Consider the following 24090-nt stretch of genomic DNA (forward strand, 5'->3'; position numbering starts at 1 on the left):
AAATAGTGGAAGTGTCATGAGGGTACATTTTTGAAAACTGGGAAAAGGAAATAAGTTACATAAAAAGAAAAAAACATTTCAAAGAGATCTCAATAACTATGAAACTCATAAGGTCTTCTGATGGCAACACCCCCCCATCTAGAAGTTCATCCATAGCGTCACTTTTTCTCTTGAAAGTGGATCATCTAAAATTGACATCAGAATAAGGACAGACGAACTGATGTGATTACAACAAGATCAGTTGGGAAACATAAACACCATGTTGGAGCGACCTGTCTTCAGAACATTAGACTGGAAGCCCATCTCCAGGTAGTAAACCTTTCCATGCATATATTACCTGCACCTCAGATCAGCTTTTTCTCTAAAGGTCGGACATTCTCTCCTTCCAAAACCTTAGACACGTTCACAGCCATAACAGATGTCCATCCTTTCCGCAGAAAATTGCTTTTGAAGAGGAGCCACTAGAAGTCTGAGAGTAATGAAATCGTCAATACAACTCGAGAGAAAGAACCAGTAACCATTTTGGAGTCTCTCCTGTTAGAACAATCAGACTCCTAGCGGGTAAATATTTTGCTAATCACCTATATAAAAAATAAAAAGTTCCTATCTCTATCTATACATTAATTAGACAGGAGGTGCACAAAACGTAATTTCAGTGTAACAAATTTCAATTTAACCTTTTAATTTCCAGAACGTGTTTATGGATAGCAATAGTACAATGAAAAAATACTTTCTCTAATGCCTATACATACGCCACCTGAGTAAATACATATGGAGAAATAACCATGTCAAAACTGTTCTCACCCACAAAGCTCTCCACAGTGCGTCACCCCCCTACATCGCCACCCTCCTCTCTGTCTATCACCACAAAGCTCTCCACAGTGCGTCACCCCCCTACATCGCCACCCTCCTCTCTGTCTATCACCACAAAGCTCTCCACAGTGCGTCACCCCCCTACATCGCCACCCTCCTCTCTGTCTATCACCACAAAGCTCTCCACAGTGCGGCACCCCCCTACATCTCCACCCTCCTGTCTGTCTATCACCACAAAGCTCTCCACAGTGCGTCACCCCCCTACATCGCCACCCTCCTCTCTGTCTATCACCACAAAGCTCTCCACAGTGCGGCACCCCCCTACATCGCCACCCTCCTCTCTGTCTATCACCACAAAGCTCTCCACAGTGCGGCTCCCCCCTACATCGCCACCCTCCTCTCTGTCTATCACCACAAAGGTCTCCACAGTGCGGCTCCCCCCTACATCGCCACCCTCCTCTCTGTCTATCACCACACCCGTTCTCTACGCTCTGCAAAAGACTTTCGACTAACATTTACACTAATTCTAACCTCCCACTCCCAAATCCAAGACTTCTTCCGAGCTGCACCAAACCTCTGGAACGCTCTACCCCAAGAAGTTAGGACGAATCACAACTTACTCAGCTTCAGACGCACCCTAAAAACGCATCTTTTTAGGGCGGCCTATCAAACTCCCTAGCCAAACTAATTTCACCTAATCCCTCCACAACGTCTCAGAAAATAACCCCACGTCAAACTCCATGGCACCCAAATGCATCTCAAGGCCCTGGCCAACTGGTCCAGGAACCCATTATCTATCCCCCATTTTCTTGATATGGCTGGATTGTCATTGTAAATAAGCACTTGTACCTTGCCCCCCCCCCCCCATCTCATTGTAGAGTGTAAGCTCTCACGAGCAGGGTTGTCTTTTTTCCATTTAAATATTGTATTTTCTATAACTCTTACTTGTTTGTATATGATTCTCCAGAATTGTAAAGTGCTGCGGAATATGTTGGCGCTATAGAAATAAAGATTATTATTATTAATAATATTATTATTAAAACTGATATAAAAACAATGATGATAATTCCACTAGTTCATTACTTTTATCTGTAATTGACATTAAATAATAAAACATGAATAAATCTGTGTCCACCATTAGTAATCCGCATTAATGTGATATGTTACACTGCAATTACGTTTTGTGCACCTCCTGTCTAATTAATGTATTTAGTGCATCTGTTATGTTAACATATACAGTGCCTTGCGTAAGTATTCGGCCCCCTTGAATTTTTCAACCTTTTCCCACATTTCAGGCTTCAAACATAAAGATAAAAATGTTAATGTTCTGGTGAAGAATCAACAAAAAGTGGGACACAATTGTGAAGTTGAATGAAATTTATGGCTTATTTTAAACTTTTATAAAAAATAAATAATTGAAAATTGGGGCGTGCAATATTATTCATCCCCTTTAAGTTAATACTTTGTAGCACCACCTTTTGCTGCCATTACAGCTGCAGTCTCTTGGGGTATGTCGCTATCAGTTTTGCACATGGAGAGACTGAAATTCTCGCCCATTCTTCCTGTGTAAACAGCTGGAGCTGAGTGAGGTTGGATGAGAGCGTTTGTGAACAGCAGTTTTCAGCTCTTTCCACAGATTCTCGATTGGATTCAGGTCTGGACTGTGACTTGGCCGTTCTAACACCTGGATACGTTTATTTGTGAACCGTTCCATTGTAGATTTTGCTTTATATTAGGGATCATTGTCTTGTTGAAAGACAAATCTCCGTCTCAGGTTTTTTCCAGACTCCAACAGGTTTTCTTCAAGAATGGTCCTGTATTTTGCTCAATCCATCTTCCTATCAATTTTAACCATCTTCCCTGTCCCTGCTGAAGAAAAGCATCTCCAAACCATAATGCCTCCACCACCATTTTTGACAGTGGGGATGGTGTTTTCAGCGTGATGAGCTGTGTTGCTTTTACGCCAAACATATCGTTTGGCATTGTGCCCAAATAGTTCAATTTTGGTTTCATCTGACCAGAGCACCTTCTTCCACATGTTTGGTGTGTCTCCCAGGTGGCTTGTGGCAAACTTTAAACAACACTTTTTATGGATATCTTTGAGAAATGGCTTTCTTCTTGCCACTCTTTCATAAAGGCCAGATTTGTGCAGTGTATGACTGATTGTTGTCCTATGGACAGATTCTCCCACCTCAGCTGTAGATCTCTGCAATTCATCCAGAGTGATCATGAGCCTCTTGGCTGCCTCTCTGATCAGTCTTCTCCTTCTTTGAGTTGAGATGAAAGTGTGGATGAATGGCCGGGTCTTGGTAGATTTACAGTGGTATGATACTCCTTCCATTTCAATATGATTGCTTGCACAGTGCTTCTTGGGATGTTTAAAGTTGTGGAAATCTTTTTGTAACTAAATCCGGCTTTAAACTTCTCCACAACAGTGTCACGGATCTGCCTGTTGTGTTCCTTGGTCTTCATGAGGCTATCTGCACTTTAAACAGAACACTGAGACTATCACAGAGCAGGTGCATTTAGACGGAGACTTAATTACACACAGGTGGCTTATATTTATCATCATCAGTCATTTAGGACAACATTGGATCATTCAGAGATCCTCAATGAACTTCTGGAGTGAGTTTGCTGCACTGAAAGTAAAGGGGATGAATAATATTGCACGCCTATAAAAGTTTAAAATAAGTAATAAATTTCGTTCACCTTCACAATTGTGTCCCACTTGTTGTTGATTCTTCACCATAACATTAAACGTTTTATCTTTATGTTTGAAGCCTGAAATGTGGGAAAAGGTTGAAAAATTCAAGGGGGCTGAATACTTTCGCAAGGCACTGTAGATTCTAGATGTCCGGGGGTTGATTCTGTTATTCAGCATCTGGGGAAGTTTGGAGGGAAGTCCAGCGGAAAATTGGGCTCAGGGTCACCATAAGGGATATGTGCATAGGTGACGTTCCGTGGAGCCAGTCTTTCAGGTAGGGAATAAGGTATGGTTGTCCACCAGGAACATCGAGCTTAGGACCCAGTTTGGCAGATGGGACTTTTAGTTTATCGGTCCTTATGAGATTATTGAGGTGGTTAACCCAGTTGATTTTCGGTTGCATCTTCCTCAGTCTGTACGCATCCCCAATATTTTTCACAAGTTGTTGCTCAAACCTTTTGTCCGTTCGGTTTTGGACTTACCGTCTACACCTCCTCCTGTTCTGGTGGATGGTGAGACGGAGTATGAAGTTCAATGCATTGTCGACTCTCAGAGGGTTCGTATTTCCCTCCAGTATTTGATTCATTGGAGGGGTTACGTGCCCGAAGATAGGTCTTTGGTGTAGGTGCGCTCTGTGCGAGCCGACCGACTGATCAGGGTCTTTCATTGGGGGTTTCCTGGGAAACCTGGGAGTCCGGTGGCCTCATGACCTGTCATGACCCCGGCTGTCAGTGTTTCCTGAAGTGCGGCCAGGGGGAGGGGCCCCTCCTCCGTGCCTCGTTCCTGGAATCACAGTGCCTTTATCTTCAGGGCACTTCCGTTTATGCGGTGCCAGTTATAATTCTGCTCTGCATTGTACCGCTTGTTCTGATCTTGCATCCCGTCCTGACTACATTCCTTCTCCCTGCCTCACGTACACTGTGTCTGCTCCCCATGCCTCTTGTTCTGACGGTGTACGTTCTCCCTATCTCCTGTCCCGTATGCTTTCCATCCTGACCGCCTCCGTTCCTCTTGGACTCCTTCCTCCCTCCCCTGTTGTTCCGCCCTCCTTGCTACTACCTGCTCTCCTGGCTCCCGACTTCAGCTTGTCTATTAACTCTGTTTCTGCGCTCCCCGGTCTTTGACGTTTTCTCTTGGCTTCCTGACGCAGCTCTCCCTAGACTGTTTCCGTTTGACCCCTGGTACCTCGTTGACCTCCTGGTTCTGACTTGGACCCGTACAACCCTCCACTGGGAAGACTTTGGAGGATTGCTGTCAGCACTGTCCTGGTACTTTGGCTCCCCCTGCTGGTTTGTTAAGTCTAGTACCATCTAGAGGGGAATCCCTACCTAGCATTCTCCTGGGGTTCCAGCTCCCACTGCTGGTTCATTGTTATACTATAGATTAAACTAATCATTTTATTCAAAAGTACAACTCATCTCACAAAACAATAAACCCTTATATGGCAAGATTGATGGAAAAATAAAAAAGTTACGGCTCTCAGAAGACGGGGAGGCAAACCCCCCCCCCCCAACAAAATGGAAAATGGCCCTGGGGGAAGGGGTTAAACCAAGTGTTGGTACAAGTGCCAAATCTTGCTGGAAAATGAGATTTCCATCTCCAAAAAGCTTGTCGGCAGAGGGAAGCATGAACTGCCCTAAAATTTCCTGGTAGATGGCTGTGCTGACTTTGGTCTTGATAAAACACAGTGGACCTACACCAGCAGATGACATGGCTCCCCAAACCATCACTGATTGTGGAAACTTCACACTAGACCTCCAGCAGCTTGGATTGTGGCCTCTCCACTCTTCCTCCAGACTTTGGGACTTTCATTGCCCAATGAAATGCAATATTTACTTTAATCTGAAAACAACAACTTGGACCACTGAGCAACAGTCCAGTTCTTTTTCTCCTTGGCCCAGGTAAGATGCGTCTTGAATTGTCTATTGGTCATGAGCGGCTTGACACAAGGAATGCGATAGTAGTAGCCAATGTCCTGGATACATCTGTTTGTGGAAACATTTAAGTGTATTTTGTGGTAATTATTATAATTTTCTGAGATGATTATTGGGTTTTCATTGGCTGTAAGCCATAAACATCAACATTAACAGAAATATACACTTGAAATAGATCCCTCTGTGTGTAATGACTCTATATAATATATGCATTTACCTTTTTGTATAAAATTACTGAAATAAATTAACTTTTTCATGATATTCTAATTTATTGAGATGCACCTGTACCATGAAAGAAAAGATAATTCCAAGAACCATCAGGGGAAGCCCTATCCAATAACAAACAACCCCGTTGACAGAGACAAGGTGACGTCATAGCATTGAAGCAGGAGCGCGGCACCCGACTCACAAAGATGCCTCTTGTGCCTGCCTTAAAAGATGAAAGAAGAAAAATCCAGAAGGTTTTTAAGGACTAAGCAACATTTTATGGAATTTTATTTTCATTTAGGAACATACAGATTAAAAACAACATTAACCTTGGACTATCATGTACTAAGCATTGGATTTATCGCGGACTAAAAAATAAATAATAAGCGACAATGCAAGTATATATAGCGCCTGCATATCCTCCCTTTTTTCTTAACCCCTTTATGACCAAGGAAGTACTGGTACGCCCTTGGACGTCTCCCCCTGGTTACCGCAGGCTCGTGGTACTCCTCACATATCTCTACTGATCTGATCCACCAGTACCTGTTAACCCTTTAGATTGCACTGACAGCACAATTTAAATGACCACGATGGGGATCGCGCTGTTCCCTGCCGCCATCGGCGCCTCGTGACGTGATCACAGGACGCCTTGGTATTGACATGGTAGCACATGGACAGCTGATGGCCCCTGACGCTACCATAACTCCCATCCTGTGAGAGCCCACAGACCTTCGGCACTCACAGGAACGCTGCATTTCTGCTGATCACAGCGATGTTGCTCTAATCAGCAGAAATGAACAAGTGTTCGCAGTGTGCAGTGATAAGTCCCCTAGGGAGACTATTAAAAGGAAAAAAATGTTTTTAAAAATATGAAAAAAAAATAAAAAAAATCTAAAGAGTTCAAATCATCTCCCATTAGCCATATTGAAAATAAAACATAGTATCATAGTATCATAGTTTTTAAGGTTGAAGGGAGACTCTAAGTCCATCTAGTTCAACCCGTAGCCTAACATGTTGATCCAGAGGAAGGCAAAAAAACCCCAATGTGGCAAACAAGTTCCAATGGGGAAAAAATTTCCTTCCTGACTCCACATCCGGCAATCAGACTAGTTCCCTGGATCAATACCCTGTCATAAAATCTAATATACATAACTGGTAATATTAAATTTTTCAAGAAAGGCATCCAGGCTCTGCTTAAATGTTAGTAGTGAATCACTCATTACAACATCATGCGGCAGAGAGTTCCATAGTCTCACTGCTCGTACAGTAAAGAATCCTCCTCTGTGATTATGATTACACCTTCTTTCCTCAAGACGTAGCGGATGCCCCCGTGTTCCAGTCGCAGGCCTAGGTGTAAAAAGATCTTTGGAAAGGTCTCTGTACTGTCCCCTCATATTTTTATACATTGTGATTAGATCCCCCCTAAGCCTTCGTTTTTCCAAACTAAATAACCCCAAGTTTAATAACCTGTCTTGGTATTGCAGCCCACCCATTCCTCTAATAATCTTGGTCGCTCTTCTCTGCACCCTCTCCAGTTCAGCTATGTCCTTCTTATATATCGGTGACCAGAATTGTACACAGTATATAAGTGCGGTCGCACTAGTGACTTGTACAGAGGTAGAACTATATTTTTTTCATGAACACTTATACCTCTTTTAATACATCCCATTATTTTATTAGCCCTGGCAGCAGTTGCCTGACACTGTCCACTAAAGTTCAGTTTACCATCCACCCATACACCCAAGTCTTTTTCTGTGTCTGTTTTACCCAGTGTTCTACAATTAAGTACATAATCATAAATGTTATTTCCTCTACCCAAGTGCATGACCTTACATTTATCTACATTAAACTTCAATTGCCACTTCTCAGCCCAATCCTCCAATTTACATAAATCTCCCTGTAATATAAAATTATCCTCCTCTGTATTGATTACCCTGCAGAGTTTAGTATCATCTGCAAATATTGAAATTCTACTCCGCATGCCCCCAACAAGGTCATTTATAAATATGTTGAAAAGAAGCGGGCCCAATACTGACCCCTGTGGTACCCCACTATGAACTGAGACCCAGTCCGAGTACGTACCATTAATAACCACCCTTTGTTTCCTATCACTGAGCCAGTTTTTAACCCAGTTACACATATTTTCCCCTATCCCCATTATTCTCATTTTATGTACCAACCTTTTGTGTGGAAAAGAAAATTTCCAGCGCAGTCCAACTTGTCATATAAAACTTCATCTTTATTAATTAATCCATAAAAAGGGGATTTACAAGCGGTCAGCAAGATATAGCATAGAAGTTATGCAGACCCCACAAAGCTACGCGTTTCGACGTGAGTCTTAATCATGCTTGGTTTTGATTTTTACTTTATTCTTCCCTATTAAACTTTTGAAAATCATAATAAAAATTACTGTACAACACAAAAAATGCTACGGTATTTTGTAAGTTTTTTGGCTCTTACATTTTTTGTGGGGGAAAAAAAGTTACTTAAATTCTTTATTTTTGATAAAAAGAATAAACATTTAATAAAATAAAACATTTCCCACTTACTGGGTATGAAAATAGCTTCTCGCCTATGTGAGCTCTTTAATATTTAACATGAGATGTTTTGAAAGAAAATAATTTCTCACATTCTCAACAAAGATATGGCTTCTTCCCTATGTGATTTTTTTTTATGTTTAATCAAATGTGATTTACACACAAAACGTTTACCTCAATTTGAACATGAAAATGGCTTTTCCCCTGTGTGAATTCTTTGATGTGTATCAAGATTTGATTTCGTTGTAAAACATTTCCCACATTCTGGACATGAAAAAGGCTTTTCCCTTGTGTGAAATCTCTGATGTTTAATAAGATATGATTTATCTGCAAAACATTTCCCACATTCTAAACATGAAAATGGCTTCTCCCCTGTGTGAGTTCTCTGATGTATAACAAGATTTGATTTAATTGTAAAACATTTCCCACATTCTGGACATAAAAAAGGCTTCTCCCCTGTGTGAATTCTCTGATGTGTAACAAGAGTTGATTTAGTTGTAAAACATTTCCTGCATTCTGGACATGAAAATGGCTTATGTCCTGTGTGAGTTATCTGATGTGTAATGAGATTTGATTTTTTTCCAAAACATTTCCCACATTGTGAACATGAATATGGCTTCACATCTGTGTGAATTCTCTGGTGGAGACGAAGACCTGATAGCCGAATAAAATCTTTCCCACACTCGGAACATGAATATGGCTTCTCCCCTGTGTGATTTCTCTGATGTGTAACAAGATGTGATTTAGTTGTAAAACATTTCTCACATTTTAAACATGAAAATGGCTTTTCCCCTGTGTGAGTTCTCTGATGTCTAACAAGATGTGATTTAGTTAAAAAACATTTCCCACATTCTGGACATGAAAATGGCATATCTCCTGTGTGAGTTCTCTGATGTTTAACAAGAGTTGATTTTTCTCCAAAACATTTCCCACATTCTGAACATGAATATGGCTTCACATCTGTGTGAATTCTCTGGTGGAAATGAAGACCTGATAGCCGAGTAAAATCTTTCCCACACTCTGAACATGAATATGGCTTTTCCCCTGTGTGAATTCTCTGATGTGTAACAAGAGTTGATTTAGTTGTAAAACATTTCCCGCATTCTGGACATGAAAATGGCTTATGTCCCGTGTGAGTTATCTGATGTGTAATGAGATTTGATTTTTTTGCAAAACATTTCCCACATTCTGGACATGAAAATGGCTTATCTCCTGTGTGAGTTCTCTGATGTGTAACAAGAGTTGATTTTTCTCCAAAACATTTCCTACATTCTGAACATGAATATGGCTTAACATCTGTGTGAATTCTCTGGTGGAAACGAAGACCTGATAGCCGAGTAAAATCTTTCCCACACTCTGAACATGAATATGGCTTTTCCCCTGTGTGAATTCTCTGATGTGTAACAAGAGTTGATTTAGTTGTAAAACATTTCCCACATTCTGGACATGAAAATGGCTTATGTCCCGTGTGAGTTCTCTTCTGTACAACAAGGTTTGATTGACAATTAAAACACTTCCCACACTCTGAACATGAAAATGTCTTTGTTCCTATTGTAATTCTAACATCTCTTCTGTGACTTTTATTTTCCTTAATAGCCTGTGATGAATCAGAAGATAGGACCTGTTTAATAGGATCAGATGGTAAATCTTTGCTCTGAAGCGTTGAGGATACAGCTGGGATAACGCAATGTTCTTCATATATGTCTTGTGGCACACCAAGATCATATGATTGAATGTCTGAAGAAGTCAGAAGCCCCTCTGATCTCCTAATACAGTCACCTGTCAAGAAAAACACTGTTAATACTTTTTCAATAATGTATAGTTTATTTTTTTTAACTATATCCAAAGTCCATTAGCATTGCAAGTCATGTTGCAAAATTTCATTATTCACCAAGGTAATGGTGACAAAACAGTTCACATTCTAACTGAAGACCACTTAGCAAGGACCACTAGAGAATGATATCAGGCCACCAGGATCGGCTCAAGTAGTTTCCCAATTCAGTGTTGAAGTCAGCATCTTCCTAGGTTCATGTCTCAGAGCGTTGGTCACAACTATATTGTAGTAAGACTCTCAGTGGAGAATCATAAATGAGCTTGTCAGTCAGTATTATTAGAGGGGTCAGTCCGGCACAATGCCTGACAGCCACATGCATTTTACTGCAGAATGGAGGAGCAATACGATTATGTATGAAGAAGCTCTGACTTTGCTGAAAGTGTAAAACTGGAAAAGTATATTTGTAAAGTGGTTTTATCATGTTGTTAAAAAAGTGGAAGAATGTGATAAATGAATATACACAGCTATACACCTCATTCCCTAACCTCACCCCCGCTGTATTACAGAACACCAGTGACTGTCTGTCCGCTGTCTCCAACATCATGTCTGCTCTCTGAAACGTAACCTCTCCAAAACTGAACTTCTACTCCCTTCGTCTACTAACCTCCCTAAACCTGACATCTCCCTCTCTGTGTGCAGCACCATGATAACGCCTAGGCCGTATGCTCGTTGTCTGGGTGTTATGTTTGACACCTATGTTCCCTTCACCTCCTATACACAATCTCTCGGTGACTCTTGTCGCTTGTGTCATGAACTTTCCTGTGTTGCAGATTTTTGTGACAGGTTCTGAGTCTCACTTTTTCTTGTGGGACTAAGTTTATTAAATGGATTCCCTTTCCTTTGGGGAGGAGAGGGTTAATGTCAGTTTACCTTCCAGCAGCTACTGACTCCTGGCCAGGTGTTTCCAGTTGGGACCAAGCCCAGGCCCTCTAAATACCCTCAACTTGGGGGCGTGGCTTGAACATGGTGGTGTGAGGATGCAAACTACCTGAGCTCCTACACCCACTGCCCGTATTCAGTTAATATACAGCCTCTCCGCAATCTAATGCCGCCTAAAAGGAAGCCCCAGGGAGCACTCACCACAGTGGCTGGAGCTGTGCGTCCAGGAGAAAGAATGGAGCGTTTCTTCAGCGGGGCGCCGCTGGAGATGAGGAGTGCGGGCAGCAGCGTTAAGATGGCGCCGGCTCCCATGCTGCGGCCCGCTGGGGGGGAATCCCCACAGGCAGGGACGCCGCAGAAGTCAGCGGCGGCCAGCACGAGCCCCCGCAACGGAGCAGGGATGAGAGCGACTGCAGAGAGGGCGTCCTAGCCGATGAAAGGACACCGCACAGCTGAAAAGCTCCACAGCGGGGATGCCATGGGACCCGCAGGGCACCGCGAGGAGGAAGGTGAGGAGAAACGGAGGAGTGGGGGGGGAGGCCCAGATCGTGGGGGCCCTGACAGGCCTGCAGCACCCGGCCAGCACAAGCCCAGTGCATGAGAGCTGCTCCCTGCACTCACCAGAGAAATCCCCAGGCAGAGACATTCCAGCTATCTTCCTCCCTGTGGGGGGCCTCCCCTGGGCAGCTCGGCTCCCTCCCCCACATGTGCGAGCCCTGCTCATAATACACCAGATATACAGGCACTGAGGGAGTTAATCTTAGCCCTTCCAAGTAAAAGTGACCTAGATGCACTGGTCTGCAGAATAGAGCAATCTCATCAACAGGCCATCACTGCAGTGAGAGAGGAGATTGGGGCCTTGGACGACAGGGTCACAGCCACTGAACAGGCTCAAGATTCTATGGAAAGCAGAGTCACACGGCTGGAGAAAGAATGTGTGGCCTACAATAACCGCTTAAAGTATATGACACTGTTGCTGGACGATCAAGAGAACAGAGGACGCCGCAACAACATAAGAGTAAAAGGTATCCCGGATGACTGGCCCACTGAGTTGCTCCGTACCAAGGTGCAAGAAATATTTAATACTGTCACTAATAGACCTCTGGATGCCACGTTTCTATGCGACAGAGTACACAGAGTTGCCAGGGCCACCCAGGGAGCCAGCTCGTCCGCACCAAGAGACGTTCTCTGCCGTTTACACTTCTTCACGGACAAGGAGCAGATCCTGAGGAAGGCCTGGGAGTTCGGGGCTGTAAAGATGGACGGTGCAGTTATTAAGCTTTTCTCTGATGTCTCTAGCCGCACACTTTACATGAGGCGTCAGCTTCAACCACTCCTGGTTAAAATCAAGGAGGTGAACGCCTCGTATCGCTGGGGCCATCCGTTCCACCTTATTGTCCAGAAAGGGTCGTCTGTCTTCCTATTGAAGCATCCTGCGGACCTGCCGGCCCTATACAAATTCCTGGATTTGCCCGATCTCCCCATTCCAGACTGGTTATCCTGGGAGTCCACGAGCCCCCAGATGCAGAAGAGGGGAAAGGTTCCAGGTTTCGTGCCAAGCGGTGGCAGTGGCTGAGAAGTTTACAAGGCTCCATTCTTGGATTACTGTTTTGGTGTATTGCGTACCCTTGCATTTTCTGGGGTTTCTGCTCCAGTGTGTGTGGGGGTGGAGGTGGGCCATACATATGGTCTGAAGGTGGCGGCGGAGGAGAGGCTGTTGGAATTCATAATAAGCATTGCCTTCTGTGGGTTTACAGGGGTGATAGCCAGTATATAGCGGGGTGGGGGAGGCGGGTGGGCTTCATACGTGTGTTCACTACCGTCTTCGTTGAGACTGCCCTAGTAGGCCTAGGGCGGGCCCATAGGCCTGCAAGCTCTTTGAGAGCGTCTTTTCTTGGTTTCCGTTTTCTTCCTTTTTCTCCTTTTTTCGCCTAATTTTTCTTTCTTTTCCTTTTTCTCCTTTTTCACCCTCCCTCTACTTCTACATCTCCCCCTTTATCCCCCCCTTAATACCTTTCCCCGTGGTGTGTTTGTGCGTCTTGTCCTTGTCGTTTCCCCATAGGTCCCTGTTGAAGCCGCGAAGCAGATGTCCAAACCTGATCTTAGAGTGGGGTCCCTGAACGTCAAGGGCCTTCACAGCCCAGAGAAGCGCTCAATCCTCCTGAACCTGTTGTGGAAAAGGCGACTTCAGGTAATCTTTCTACAAGAAACCCACTATTGCCTAGACAAACCATATAAGCTATCTGACGGAAGATACTCGACGGTCTACCACTCGCCATCACCTGATCCACGATCCAGGGGGACAAGCATTCTGGTTGCGAGCTCTCTGCCATGGGAGTTGATGGGGACCCACACGGACAAGGAGGGGAGATTGATCATGATAAAAGGTCGTGTCCAGTCCCAGGTGTTCACCTTTGCGGCCCTTTACCTTCCCAACACGGGGCAATGCTCGGCCCTGCTAAAATACCTGAGCATCCTGGACAAGTTCTCAGAGGGCACGTTGATAGTGGGAGGGGATTTTAATTTTGTTATGGACCCAGAGATAGATACTTCAAAGGGTGCCGCCACTATGTCTAGAGCCGCTCATAGTCGGGTCAAACGGGGGTTACACGAATACCAGCTAGTCGACGCGTGGAGGGTGCAACACCCGACAGATAGGGACTATTCCTTCTACTCCGCTGTCCATAATATGAACTCAAGGTTGGACCACTTCTTTATCAAACACAGGGATCTCCACTGCCTGGTGGGTACTGAAATAGATGAGATCTTGTTTTCTGACCACGCTTTAATAATTCTAGATGTCTCCCTAGTGCGCCCATTGGTTAAACAAGGCCAATGGACATTGAATACTTCTTTGCTGGGGGATCGTGGGACCATGCAGGAAATACGGGAGGCGGTGGAGGAGTACTTCAACCTCTGCGCCCGGGGAGACACCACACCCGCGGTAACATGGGAAGCACATAAATGTGTAGTGAGAGGTCTGTTTGTTAAACATGGCGCTCGGTTGAAACGGGAGAGAAACGCGGAAATCGAGTCGCTATTGGCAGACATACATGCGTTGGAGAGGATTCACAAAGACCGACTGGATGATGAGACCAAAACCCTTCTCTTTCAGAAAAGAGAAAAGTTGAAATCGCTACTTTCCAACAAAGCTAAAGCCTCATTAGCAAGATGCCGAAGGCATTTTTATGAATTTGGAAACAAAAATAGCAGGACTCTAGCAAGGGCGTTGCGGATTCAAAGGTTGAAGGGGTTTATACCACATATACAGAAACAATCTGGGGAGAGAGCCTCACTTCCGGCTGACATTGCTGCTGCATTTAGGGACTTTTACTCAGTCCTGTATTCGATTGACAACAACTTGACAGAGGACGATAGGGAGACAGCCAGGGAAAGAATCCAGGATTATTTAAGATCCTCAAGACTCCCGAGGCTTAAACTGGAAGATATAAAGGCACTGGAGGCACCGATTTCTGAGGCGGAGCTAGCTGCGGCCCTTAAGAATTCCCCTTCGGGTAAGGCACCGGGGCCAGATGGGCTCCCAGTGGCCTATTACAAGAAGCTGGGTCCTATATTGACCCCCCATTTTCTAGCAGCCTTCAACAACATCCCATCGTGTCCATCCCCACCTTTACCAAGAGATGCCCTTGCTGCTACCATTGTGGTTATTCCTAAAGAGGGGAGGGATCCCTCCACTTGTGCCAACTATCGCCCGATCTCCCTGCTCAATGTGGACCTAAAGTTGTTTGCTAAGATTCTGGCCGAGCGACTGTCCCCACTGCTAGGGGGTATAGTCCACTCTGACCAGGCCGGGTTCATGCTGGGCAGGGAGGCTAGGGATAACACCACGAGGGCCATAAACCTGATTCATAGGGCCTGGTCTGATGGTGGATCTCTCATGTTGTTGTCGACAGACGCCGAGAAGGCGTTCGACCGGGTCAGCTGGACGTTCCTGGACGGTGTCCTTGCTTTCCTAGGGCTGGGGGGAAACATGCTAAGTTGGATAGGCTCTCTATATAGTGCACCGTCGGCTCGTGTTCGGGTTAATGGAGTGCTTTCAGAAAGTGTTCCGATTACCAATGGCACCCGGCAGGGTTGTCCGCTTTCCCCAATGATATTCATACTCACATTAGAGCCCCTACTGCGACACATTCGGATGAACACTAGCATTAAGGGACCGGAGATCGGGGGAGCGACTCATAAGATAGCAGCCTTTGCGGATGATCTATTATTTTTTATCGCTGACCCAGCCGAATCACTCCTAGTGCTAATGCAGGAATATAATCGTTACTCCCTCCTCTCCAACTTCAAGGTCAACTTGTCTAAATCGGAGGCTCTGGGCGTTAACCTCCCCGCGGAGGTAGTTTCGCAGCTGCGGGGAGCCTCTGATATTTAGTGGGCTCCTCAGTACTTGCGATACTTGGGACTTAAATTGTCGGCCGACGTGAGCTCCCTTTTCCAGTTGAACTTGACCCCTCTGCTCCAAAAAATTAAAGAAGACTGTAAAACCTGGTCAAAAGGCACTTTCACGTGGTTCGGACGGGCCGCGATTTTTAAGATGAACATTTTTCCGAGACTCTTGTACCTCCTTCAGACCCTACCCATAGGGATCCCCAGGCCATTCTTTAGAGAAGTTTCCTCTCTACAAACGAAGTTCCTATGGGCAAACAAGCCGGCGAGACTGGCACGGTTGTTGTTGTGTAGACCTAGGGCTCGGGGGGGCTGGGTCTCCCGGACCTCAAGACGTACAGTGCCTACAAGTAGTATTCAACCCCCTGCAGATTTAGCAGGTTTACACATTCAGAATTAATTTGGTATTGTGACATTTGGACTGTAGATCAGCCTGGAAGTGTGAAATGCACTGCAGCAAAAAAGAATGTTATTTCTTATTTTATTTTTTTTTTTTAAATTGTGAAAAGTTTATTCAGAGGGTCATTTATTATTCAACCCCTCAAACCACAAGAATTCTGTTTGGTTCCCCTAAAGTATTAAGAAGTATTTCAGGCACAAAGAACAATGAGCTTCACATGTTTGGATTAATTATCTCTTTTTTTAGCCTTTTCTGACTAATTAAGACCCTCCCCAAACTTGTGAACAGCACTCATACTTGGTCAACATGGGAAAGACAAAGGAGCATTCCAAGGCCATCAGAGACAAGATCGTGGAGGGTCACAAGGCTGACAAGGGGTACAAAACCCTTTCCAAGGAGTTGGGCCTACCTGTCTCCACTGTTGGGAGCATCATCCGGAAGTGGAAGGCTTATGGAACTACTGTTAGCCTTCCACGGCCTGGACAGGCTTTGAAAGTTTCCACCCGTGCCGAGGCCAGGCTTGTCCGAAGAGTCAAGGCTAACCCAAGGACAACAAGGAAGGAGCTCCGGGAAGATCTCATGGCAGTGGGGACATTGGTTTCAGTCAATACCATAAGTAACGTACTCCACCGCAATGGTCTCCGTTCCAGACGAGCCCGTAAGGTACCTTTACTTTCAAAGCGTCATGTCAAGGCTCGTGTACAGTTTGCTCATGATCACTTGGAGGACTCTGAGTCAGACTGGTTCAAGGTTCTCTGGTCTAATGAGACCAAGATCGAGATCTTTGGTGCCAACCACACACGTGACGTTTGGAGACTGGATGGCACTGCATACGACTGCAAGAATACCATCCCTACAGTCAAGCATGGTGGTGGCAGCATCATGCTGTGGGGCTGTTTCTCAGCCAAGGGGCCTGGCCATCTGGTCTGCATCCATGGGAAGATGGATAGCATGGCCTACCTGGAGATTTTGGCCAAGAACCTCCGCTCCTCCATTAAGGATCTTAAGATGGGTCGTCATTTCATCTTCCAACAAGACAACGACCCAAAGCACACAGCCAAGAAAACCAAGGCCTGGTTCAAGAGGCAAAAAATCAAGGTGTTGCAGTGGCCTAGTCAGTCTCCTGACCTTAACCCAATTGAAAACTTGTGGAAGGAGCTCAAGATTAAAGTCCACATGAGACACCCAAAGAACCTAGATAACTTGGAGAAGATCTGCATGGAGGAGTGGGCCAAGATAACTCCAGAGACCTGTGCCGGCCTGATCAGGTCTTATAAAAGACGATTATTAGCTGTAATTGCAAACAAGGGTTATTCCACAAAATATTAAACCTAGGGGTTGAATAATAATTGACCCACACTTATGTTGAAAATTTATTAAAATTTAACTGAGCAACATAACTTGTTGGTTTGTAAGATTTATGCATCTGTTAATAAATCCTGCTCTTGTTTGAAGTTTGCAGGCTCTAACTTATTTGCATCCTATCAAACCTGCTAAATCTGCAGGGGGTTGAATACTACTTGTAGGCACTGTATTACATTTCCACACACATGGCCAGGCTGGTGGACTGGTGTCGCCATTCTAAAGCCAAGGCTTGGGTTCAGGTGCAGCAGAGCTTTACTGACATGCCATTGGCGGGGCTTCCCTGGGCGCTTCCCCCTGTGGGCACAGAACTCAAATCCCATCCTACGATTGGTGCTACGCTATCTTGTTGTTCCCAGGAGGTGGTCCGGAGAGCCCTACTGCCCTTGCCCTCTCCCCTTTCTCCGATCACTGGCGCCCCGAATTTTTCGCCGGGTCTCTCTGACCCGATGTTTCGCCTCTGGATCTCGCGGAATAGATTCCGCGCTCAACACATCGGAGTCAGGGGGCATTGGCCAACGATAGAGGAACTTCGGAGCTTCCGGGTCCCTGGACCCCTGGGCCCGTGGCGTTCCATACAACTGAGACACTTTCTCGTTACTCTACCGGTCCATAGTCAGTTTGACAGACCTCTCACCGACTTTGAGAAGCTGTGTATAGAAAGGGGGTCTCTCCGACACTCCCTGGCCATTTCACACTCCATGCTATGCAACTCTACAGACCTGTCCCCGCCGGGGTTTCTCTTGCATTGGGAGTCAGACCTGGGCCTCACCCTCTCGACCTCGCAAAGAAATAAAGTGCTGTTACTCGCCCACAAAACATCAGTTAGCTCCAAACTCCAAGAGGCCAACTATAAATGTATCTCTCGATGGTATAGGGTCCCGACGAAACTCCACAGGATGTTCCCAGGTGTAGACTCCAGTTGTTGGAGATGTGGGACTGGGGAAGGTGACTTCCTGCACATATTCTGGGCATGCCCGGAGTTGCAGCGTTTTTGGGAGGGGGTGCGGGGGGTGATCGGGCATGTGGTTGGACACGCGCAGACCCTGGGCCGGAGCTCTTCTTGCTTCAACTGCCCGACTCCTCTGTCCGTGCTTATAAGGGGTTTCTATTAAGCTTCCTGGTGATGGCCGCCAGGATGTGCATCCCCCTGAGATGGAGATCCCCCACTCCGCCGACACTATCAATGTGGGCGAACAGGGTGAATGAAGTGCTGCATATGGAGGACCTGACGGCGTCTCTCCACGACAGACAGGAGGCTTTTCACAGGACTTGGTTTCCCTGGATCGAGTTTAAATTCTCCAAGGAATACGGTACCTGGATCCCCCCTGACGGACAGGGTCTTCTTCTGCCGTTAGACAGTGGTGTTCTGAGATGATGGATCTCTGCCTAGTGGCTGTTTGTTCCCTTATGTTCTTCTCTTTACCCCCCCCCTTCCTCACCCCCTTTTTGTGTGCTCCCTCCTATTCGTCTATGGTCTACTTTCTTCTGCTCTCTTGCTTCTTTCTCTTTCTCTCCTTAATTCTCTACAGAATCTCTATACTTGAAAATTCCCGGGTAAACATGGAGGAGTCAAAGTGTGGTAGATATCAGTTGTTACAGTTAGCCTGATGGGTGACAATGTACAATGGTCGTAAATTGTTATGCTACTGTTCTGGATTGATGTATTCCCATGTTTTTCGGTTAAATAAAGAATTATAAATACCCTCAACTCCCACCAGAGGGTGCAGGTTATTTTCATAATTTGGAACCTTGGCCAGGAGGTGGAAGGAGTTGGTATTTTCCTTCCTCTCTCTGAGACTTGTGTTGTGGGCTGCAGCATTGGTGCTTGCTGCAGCAGTTCTAGGTGTGCTGGTTAAATGGTATGGATGTTCCCCAGTAGTGTGTTTCATTCCCCCCCTTTTCTGTTTATTTCCCTCATGCACTTTTGGTGGCTCCGTTGTGTGTGGTTCCCATGTGTACGAGTAGTTGTTACCCCTGTTTATCATATTTGTTAGTGGGGTGTTTACTTTGGTTCTTGTCCCTTTCCCCCGGGTGGTGGGTTGTGGAGGGGGTCTTAACATCAGAGACAAGGACAGGAGATATGTCCTAGGTTGGAAGCCTGGACCTCCCTACCAACAAGGGTACCTCCAGAAGATAAGGCTGAGCCCCTATGCTCACTCTAGGGCCAGTATAGGCTTCCCTGTGTTCCCATATCAACCCGTGACAGCTTGCACCTGAAAAACATCTCTAGAATCCGCCGCTTTCTCACTATGGAAACAACTAAAAAACCCTCACTGTGGCCCTGACCCACTCCCGCCTTGATTACTGTAATTCTCTATTAATTGGCTTCCCCCTAACTAGACTTTCCCTTCTCCAATGAATCGTTAATGCTGCAGCCAGGGTAATCATTACTACTAGCTAATCACTGCTCAGACTCTTTTGCTCTGTGCCAGTCATTGCTGTAACGTTTGTGGCCAATATAGAGGCAGCAAATTGGAGTAGTGAACACACTGGATCACAGGAGGGCCCTGGGATTACCATTTAGAGGGAGGGGCTTAACTACTTATGATTGTTTGTATATTAACCTTTGATTTGTAAATATGAATGTGACGCCCTGGCAAAACCAGCTAGTCACAAATAGGCCCCCGCATAATACCTTCCCTCATTAGGCAACACACAGCCGACCTGAAACCCTAGTCACCCCCACATGGGGAAAGATAGACACACCAGTGGCCGTGACCAGGCGGTTGGGACACACCCACCTAGGGGTTTAGACAGCCCAGGGTGGGAAAACGAGTAGATTAAGCTTGCAGTTCAAGTTGAGAGGAGATAGGCTGGAGCTAGGTGTAGCTCCAGCAGAGACGTTCAAGTTGAACGGTACCAGGGTAGGAGCCCTGGTGCCTCTGGCTAGGTGGCAGACGGTGGTCTCGGTCAGCGGCAGTCGGGAAGACGGCTCGGTGGAACCAAGGTGGACCGGGACAGGGTTGTAGCCCGCCGGTACCGACACGGGGAACCGACCCGGAAACCGGAGCACAAGGGGGGTACTCGGACCCTGAAGCCAGGACCAGAAACAAGTGGACCTGGTTAATTAACCGATTGAGGCAAGGACTAGAGGTTCTGTCCCACCCAAAGTCCCTCATAGAAGACAACAGCCCACCGATAGGGATAAAAAGTCACCGCCAGGGCTCATAGATCCCACCGGCCAGCGTCTGTGGGCACGGCTCCTTAGGCCACATCCAGCCAGGAGCAGACTCCTACGTTTCACACTAGGAAGTCATTCTTACACAAACAGTGGAGAGGAAAAAGATAGAGACCACCAGCCGGGTGGGGGACCCGAATGCAACCGGCCGTGACACCGGCCACCATCACCTTGGTTTACCAGAGACTTGTGTGAATTATTCATTGTGAGTAAACACGCATTCCCCTGCTGTCGCTACACCCTGCACTACAGCCACTGGGCCCCGGGGTCACCATCCCTGCCCACGGAGGGGTTAACAACTTGCTGCCGCTAAACCTCCCCCGGGTGCCCCATCACAGCAGCGGTGTTGTCCCAATTCACCACACACCGTGGATGGCGTCACAAACTTAATACGGCGTAGCACGTACATTTATGTCCCCCCATTTATTCGGCGTGTCCGCGAGACCCCCGGGTCCGGAGACCCTCGAGCCACCACCCCTGAAGGCCCGGACCCGAGCAGCGCCGGCTGCTGGCACAGGGGCGGCACATGAATATGTTGGTGTTATATGAGCAAGGATGGTTGACCTTAGGGAGATCAACATCCACCACTGCGGAGACACCATCACGTGTTTCTCAACGCAGTGATTCTAGAGCAATGCCCCCTGGGAAATATTCAAAGCAAGAAGGCCTGCGGAGACACCATCACATGTTTCTCAACGCTGGCAGGAAACTAGCCAGGTCTTTCACCGGGAAGGAATAACCACAGGAAGGGCAGTCTCCAGTCAAGGAGACCACCTATGCCACACATGGTATCCATCCACAGACAGCCGTTTCGGGGTATTTGCCCCTCATCAGTGTGGAGTAGGAATCTGGATAGTGGGAGCATTGCCCTTCCCGTGGTTGTTCCTTCCCGGGGCATTGCTCTAGAATCACTGCGTTGAGAAACACGTGATGGTGTCTCCCCAGTGGTGGATGTTGATCTCCCTAAGGTCAACTATCCTTGTTCACATAGCCTTTTACTAGGCAATGCTCCCACTAGCCAGATTGCTACTCCACACTGATGAGGGGCAAATACCCCAAAACGGCTGTCTGTGGATGGATACCATGTTTGGCATAGGTGGTCTCCTTGACTGGAGACTGCCCTTCCCTTGGTTGTTCCTTCCCGGTGAAAGACCTGGCTAGTTTCCTGCCAGCGTTGAGAAACATGTGATGGTGTCTCCGCAGGCCTTCTTGCTTTGAATAATTCCCAGGGGGCATTGCTCTAGAATCACTGCGTTGAGAAACACGTGATGGTGTCTCCGCAGTGGTGGATGTTGATCTCCCTAAGGTCAACCATCCTTGCTCACATAGTCTTTTACTAGGCAATGCTCCCACTAGCCAGATTCCTACTCCACACTGATGAGGGGCAAATACCCCGAAACGGCTGTCTGTGGGTGGATACCATGTTTGGCATAGGTGGTCTCCTTGACTGGAGACTGCCCTTCCCGTGGTTGTTCCTTCCCGGTGAAAGACCTGGCTAGTTTCCTGCCAGCGTTGAGAAACATGTGATGGTGTCTCCGCAGGCCTTCTTGCTTTGTATGTTGGTGTTATAGAAATAAAGATTATTATAATATAAGCATTACTCTCCTGTTAAATCCATTGCCATTTCAGGGCAACTACTTTAGTGCTCTTCTTCGATCTTTGCCTGACAATCAGGTGCAGAAAAATGCTGCTATACTCTGTACAAGAGATCTAGGCAACCATTTTATATGACCAAATAGTAGAACACTGTGATACCAATGTGATATAACTGAAAGAATGAGTGTTGTTTAGATAGGAATCATAGGCAAAAGATAGTGATCCCAGATATTATTTGACCCATCCATAATTCAGTATCAGAGAGAGATGTCCTCTGGCTGACCCTATTTCACTATGACCAAGCGTACGTGTCAAACAGATCTTGAGCAAAAGCACAATTATCAGGAACTAACGTTTACAGTTCCACAGTCAGGAAACTTGTGGTTAGTGGATAACAGGTGTAAGGAAGCTAGCATGTAAAATTTACAGCTCATTGCAATATCTCCAGGAAAACTGGGGTCGGCCAGTGGTCAACTGGCAGAATGTACAGGAAATATGCAGGAAGCTGCTGGTGCCCACATCAGCTTGTGGTCAAGTTACATGAACATGACTCAGCTGTCACGTGCTGGTCACCAATTAACCACTCAGAAAACACAACGTACAAAGTTTCTTATAAAAGGACCGGACTCTATTAATGAGATTAGGGAACCCTTCCAGGAAGCTGAAGTGTACGTACCGCTCCTGTGATGCAAAAGGCCGGGTTGTTCCTTCTCACACTAATCGAGTCCCTCCGATGAGAAAGGATTGCTACAACATAACGGTAATGTTGATGCATATTTCTGTTATTGTGTAAGATTCTATGACTATAAAGTAGTTCTAATTCCTATGTACCATTGATTACCATGTGCTATTAAAATAAATAGTATCTTGCTATAAAGAATCTTAGTATTCGTGCCTGATTAGGATATCAGTGAGCACTTCGTAAGTACGGGCTTTCAGCCCTCTTGTTAGGAGAATTTAGCAAGACAAATACGTGCAGGAAAACTGTCAGGGGGGGGCTGGATAGCCGCCTCTGTATCTGGCCTGTATACAGCAACATTTTTCTACACTGATTCTAATAAACCCTTATATTTTAAAGGGGCTGTACGACACCACTCTGCATCTAGGAGGTTTTGTGTCTTATTTTAGAATATACCTGCACCTAAGTGCTGTAATCCACTAATATACAAGAAATCAACGATTCACCAGTATAAATAATATGGAACATGTGAGCATTCCACTATAAATTGCACATTTCCCATATCTAGGATGTACGGGAAATCTCTTACACATTATTTTTAGGATAAGTTATTTTCATTCTTTTTAGTCCCACATCATAGCAGCCGGGGACTGAGAAGAATCTGTGACTTCTCTGCATTTAGTGGTCACTACTCACCTGGGCGGTTATCTGTAGGAATCTCCTCTTTACTCCGCTCATCACCCCTCACATATGTCTCTGTAGTATTAATATGGGGCAGATCTTCACCCTGAAACAAATATTGTAAAAGTCACAGACAGATGGAGAAGTCCCATCTATGATCAGCTCTAATCCTGCCATCTCCACCGCTCTCATTACACAAGTATAACACATATAATACTGGAGGATAAAACAAGACTGAGCACAAGACCTTCACAGCCGTCTACACATCATAGGGAGATTTCATGGCACCTTCTCTCCATCTACCTGATGATCCTGAGGAACATCAGGAGCTTCTTGTTTACAGTCCTGTGGGAGAAGAGGACGGGGACATCTCTCTGGTGTTGTCCTCTTACTGGATAGAACTGGAGGAGACACATACAGGGACTGAATTCATTCCTTACATACAGATAATTATAGGCCGTGTGTATTTAGTCCTGTCTATTACCTGGTGATGGGAGGAGCTGGGGAACCTCCATCATGACGTCCTTGTACAGATCTTTGTGTCCTTCTAAATACTCCCACTCCTCCATGGAGAAATAGACGGTGACGTCCTGACACCTTATAGGAACCTGACACATACAATGATACCGTCACCCCCGATCCCTTCATAGCGTTACTGTATAATGTCCCAGCATTCCCAGCAGTGTCACCTCTCCAGTCAGCAGCTCAATCATCTTGTAGGTGAGTTCTAGGATCTTCTGGTCATTGATGTCCTCATGTATCGGGGGGTGAGGCCCCGTGATTGGGCTCAGGGGTCTTCCCCATCCCTCAGACACAGGGGCCTGACAGCGCTCACTAGAGGTCTTCTTCACTACTGTGTAATCCTGGTTATGG

The 24090-nt window shown here is 46.0% G+C and overlaps 1 protein-coding gene across 1 annotated transcript in view; it reads right to left on the minus strand.

Annotated features, from left to right (window-relative positions):
- The window catches only part of LOC142259333 (uncharacterized), a 102612-nt gene extending 78820 nt beyond the window's left edge, over window positions 1-23792 (minus strand). The window contains exons 1-4 of the mRNA XM_075331799.1: window positions 23702-23792; window positions 23521-23618; window positions 23233-23323; window positions 8382-9974 (exon numbers count right to left, since the gene is read on the minus strand). Of these exons, the coding sequence (XP_075187914.1) occupies window positions 8382-9974; window positions 23233-23323; window positions 23521-23618; window positions 23702-23786 (1867 nt within the window). The 5' untranslated portion in view covers window positions 23787-23792. The remainder of the gene's footprint in view (window positions 1-8381; window positions 9975-23232; window positions 23324-23520; window positions 23619-23701) is intronic.
- Window positions 23793-24090: the final 298 nt, after the last annotated feature.

This window comes from Anomaloglossus baeobatrachus (genome assembly GCF_048569485.1).
Source record: "Anomaloglossus baeobatrachus isolate aAnoBae1 chromosome 5 unlocalized genomic scaffold, aAnoBae1.hap1 SUPER_5_unloc_9, whole genome shotgun sequence".
In the NCBI taxonomy this organism is placed as follows: domain Eukaryota; kingdom Metazoa; phylum Chordata; class Amphibia; order Anura; family Aromobatidae; genus Anomaloglossus; species Anomaloglossus baeobatrachus.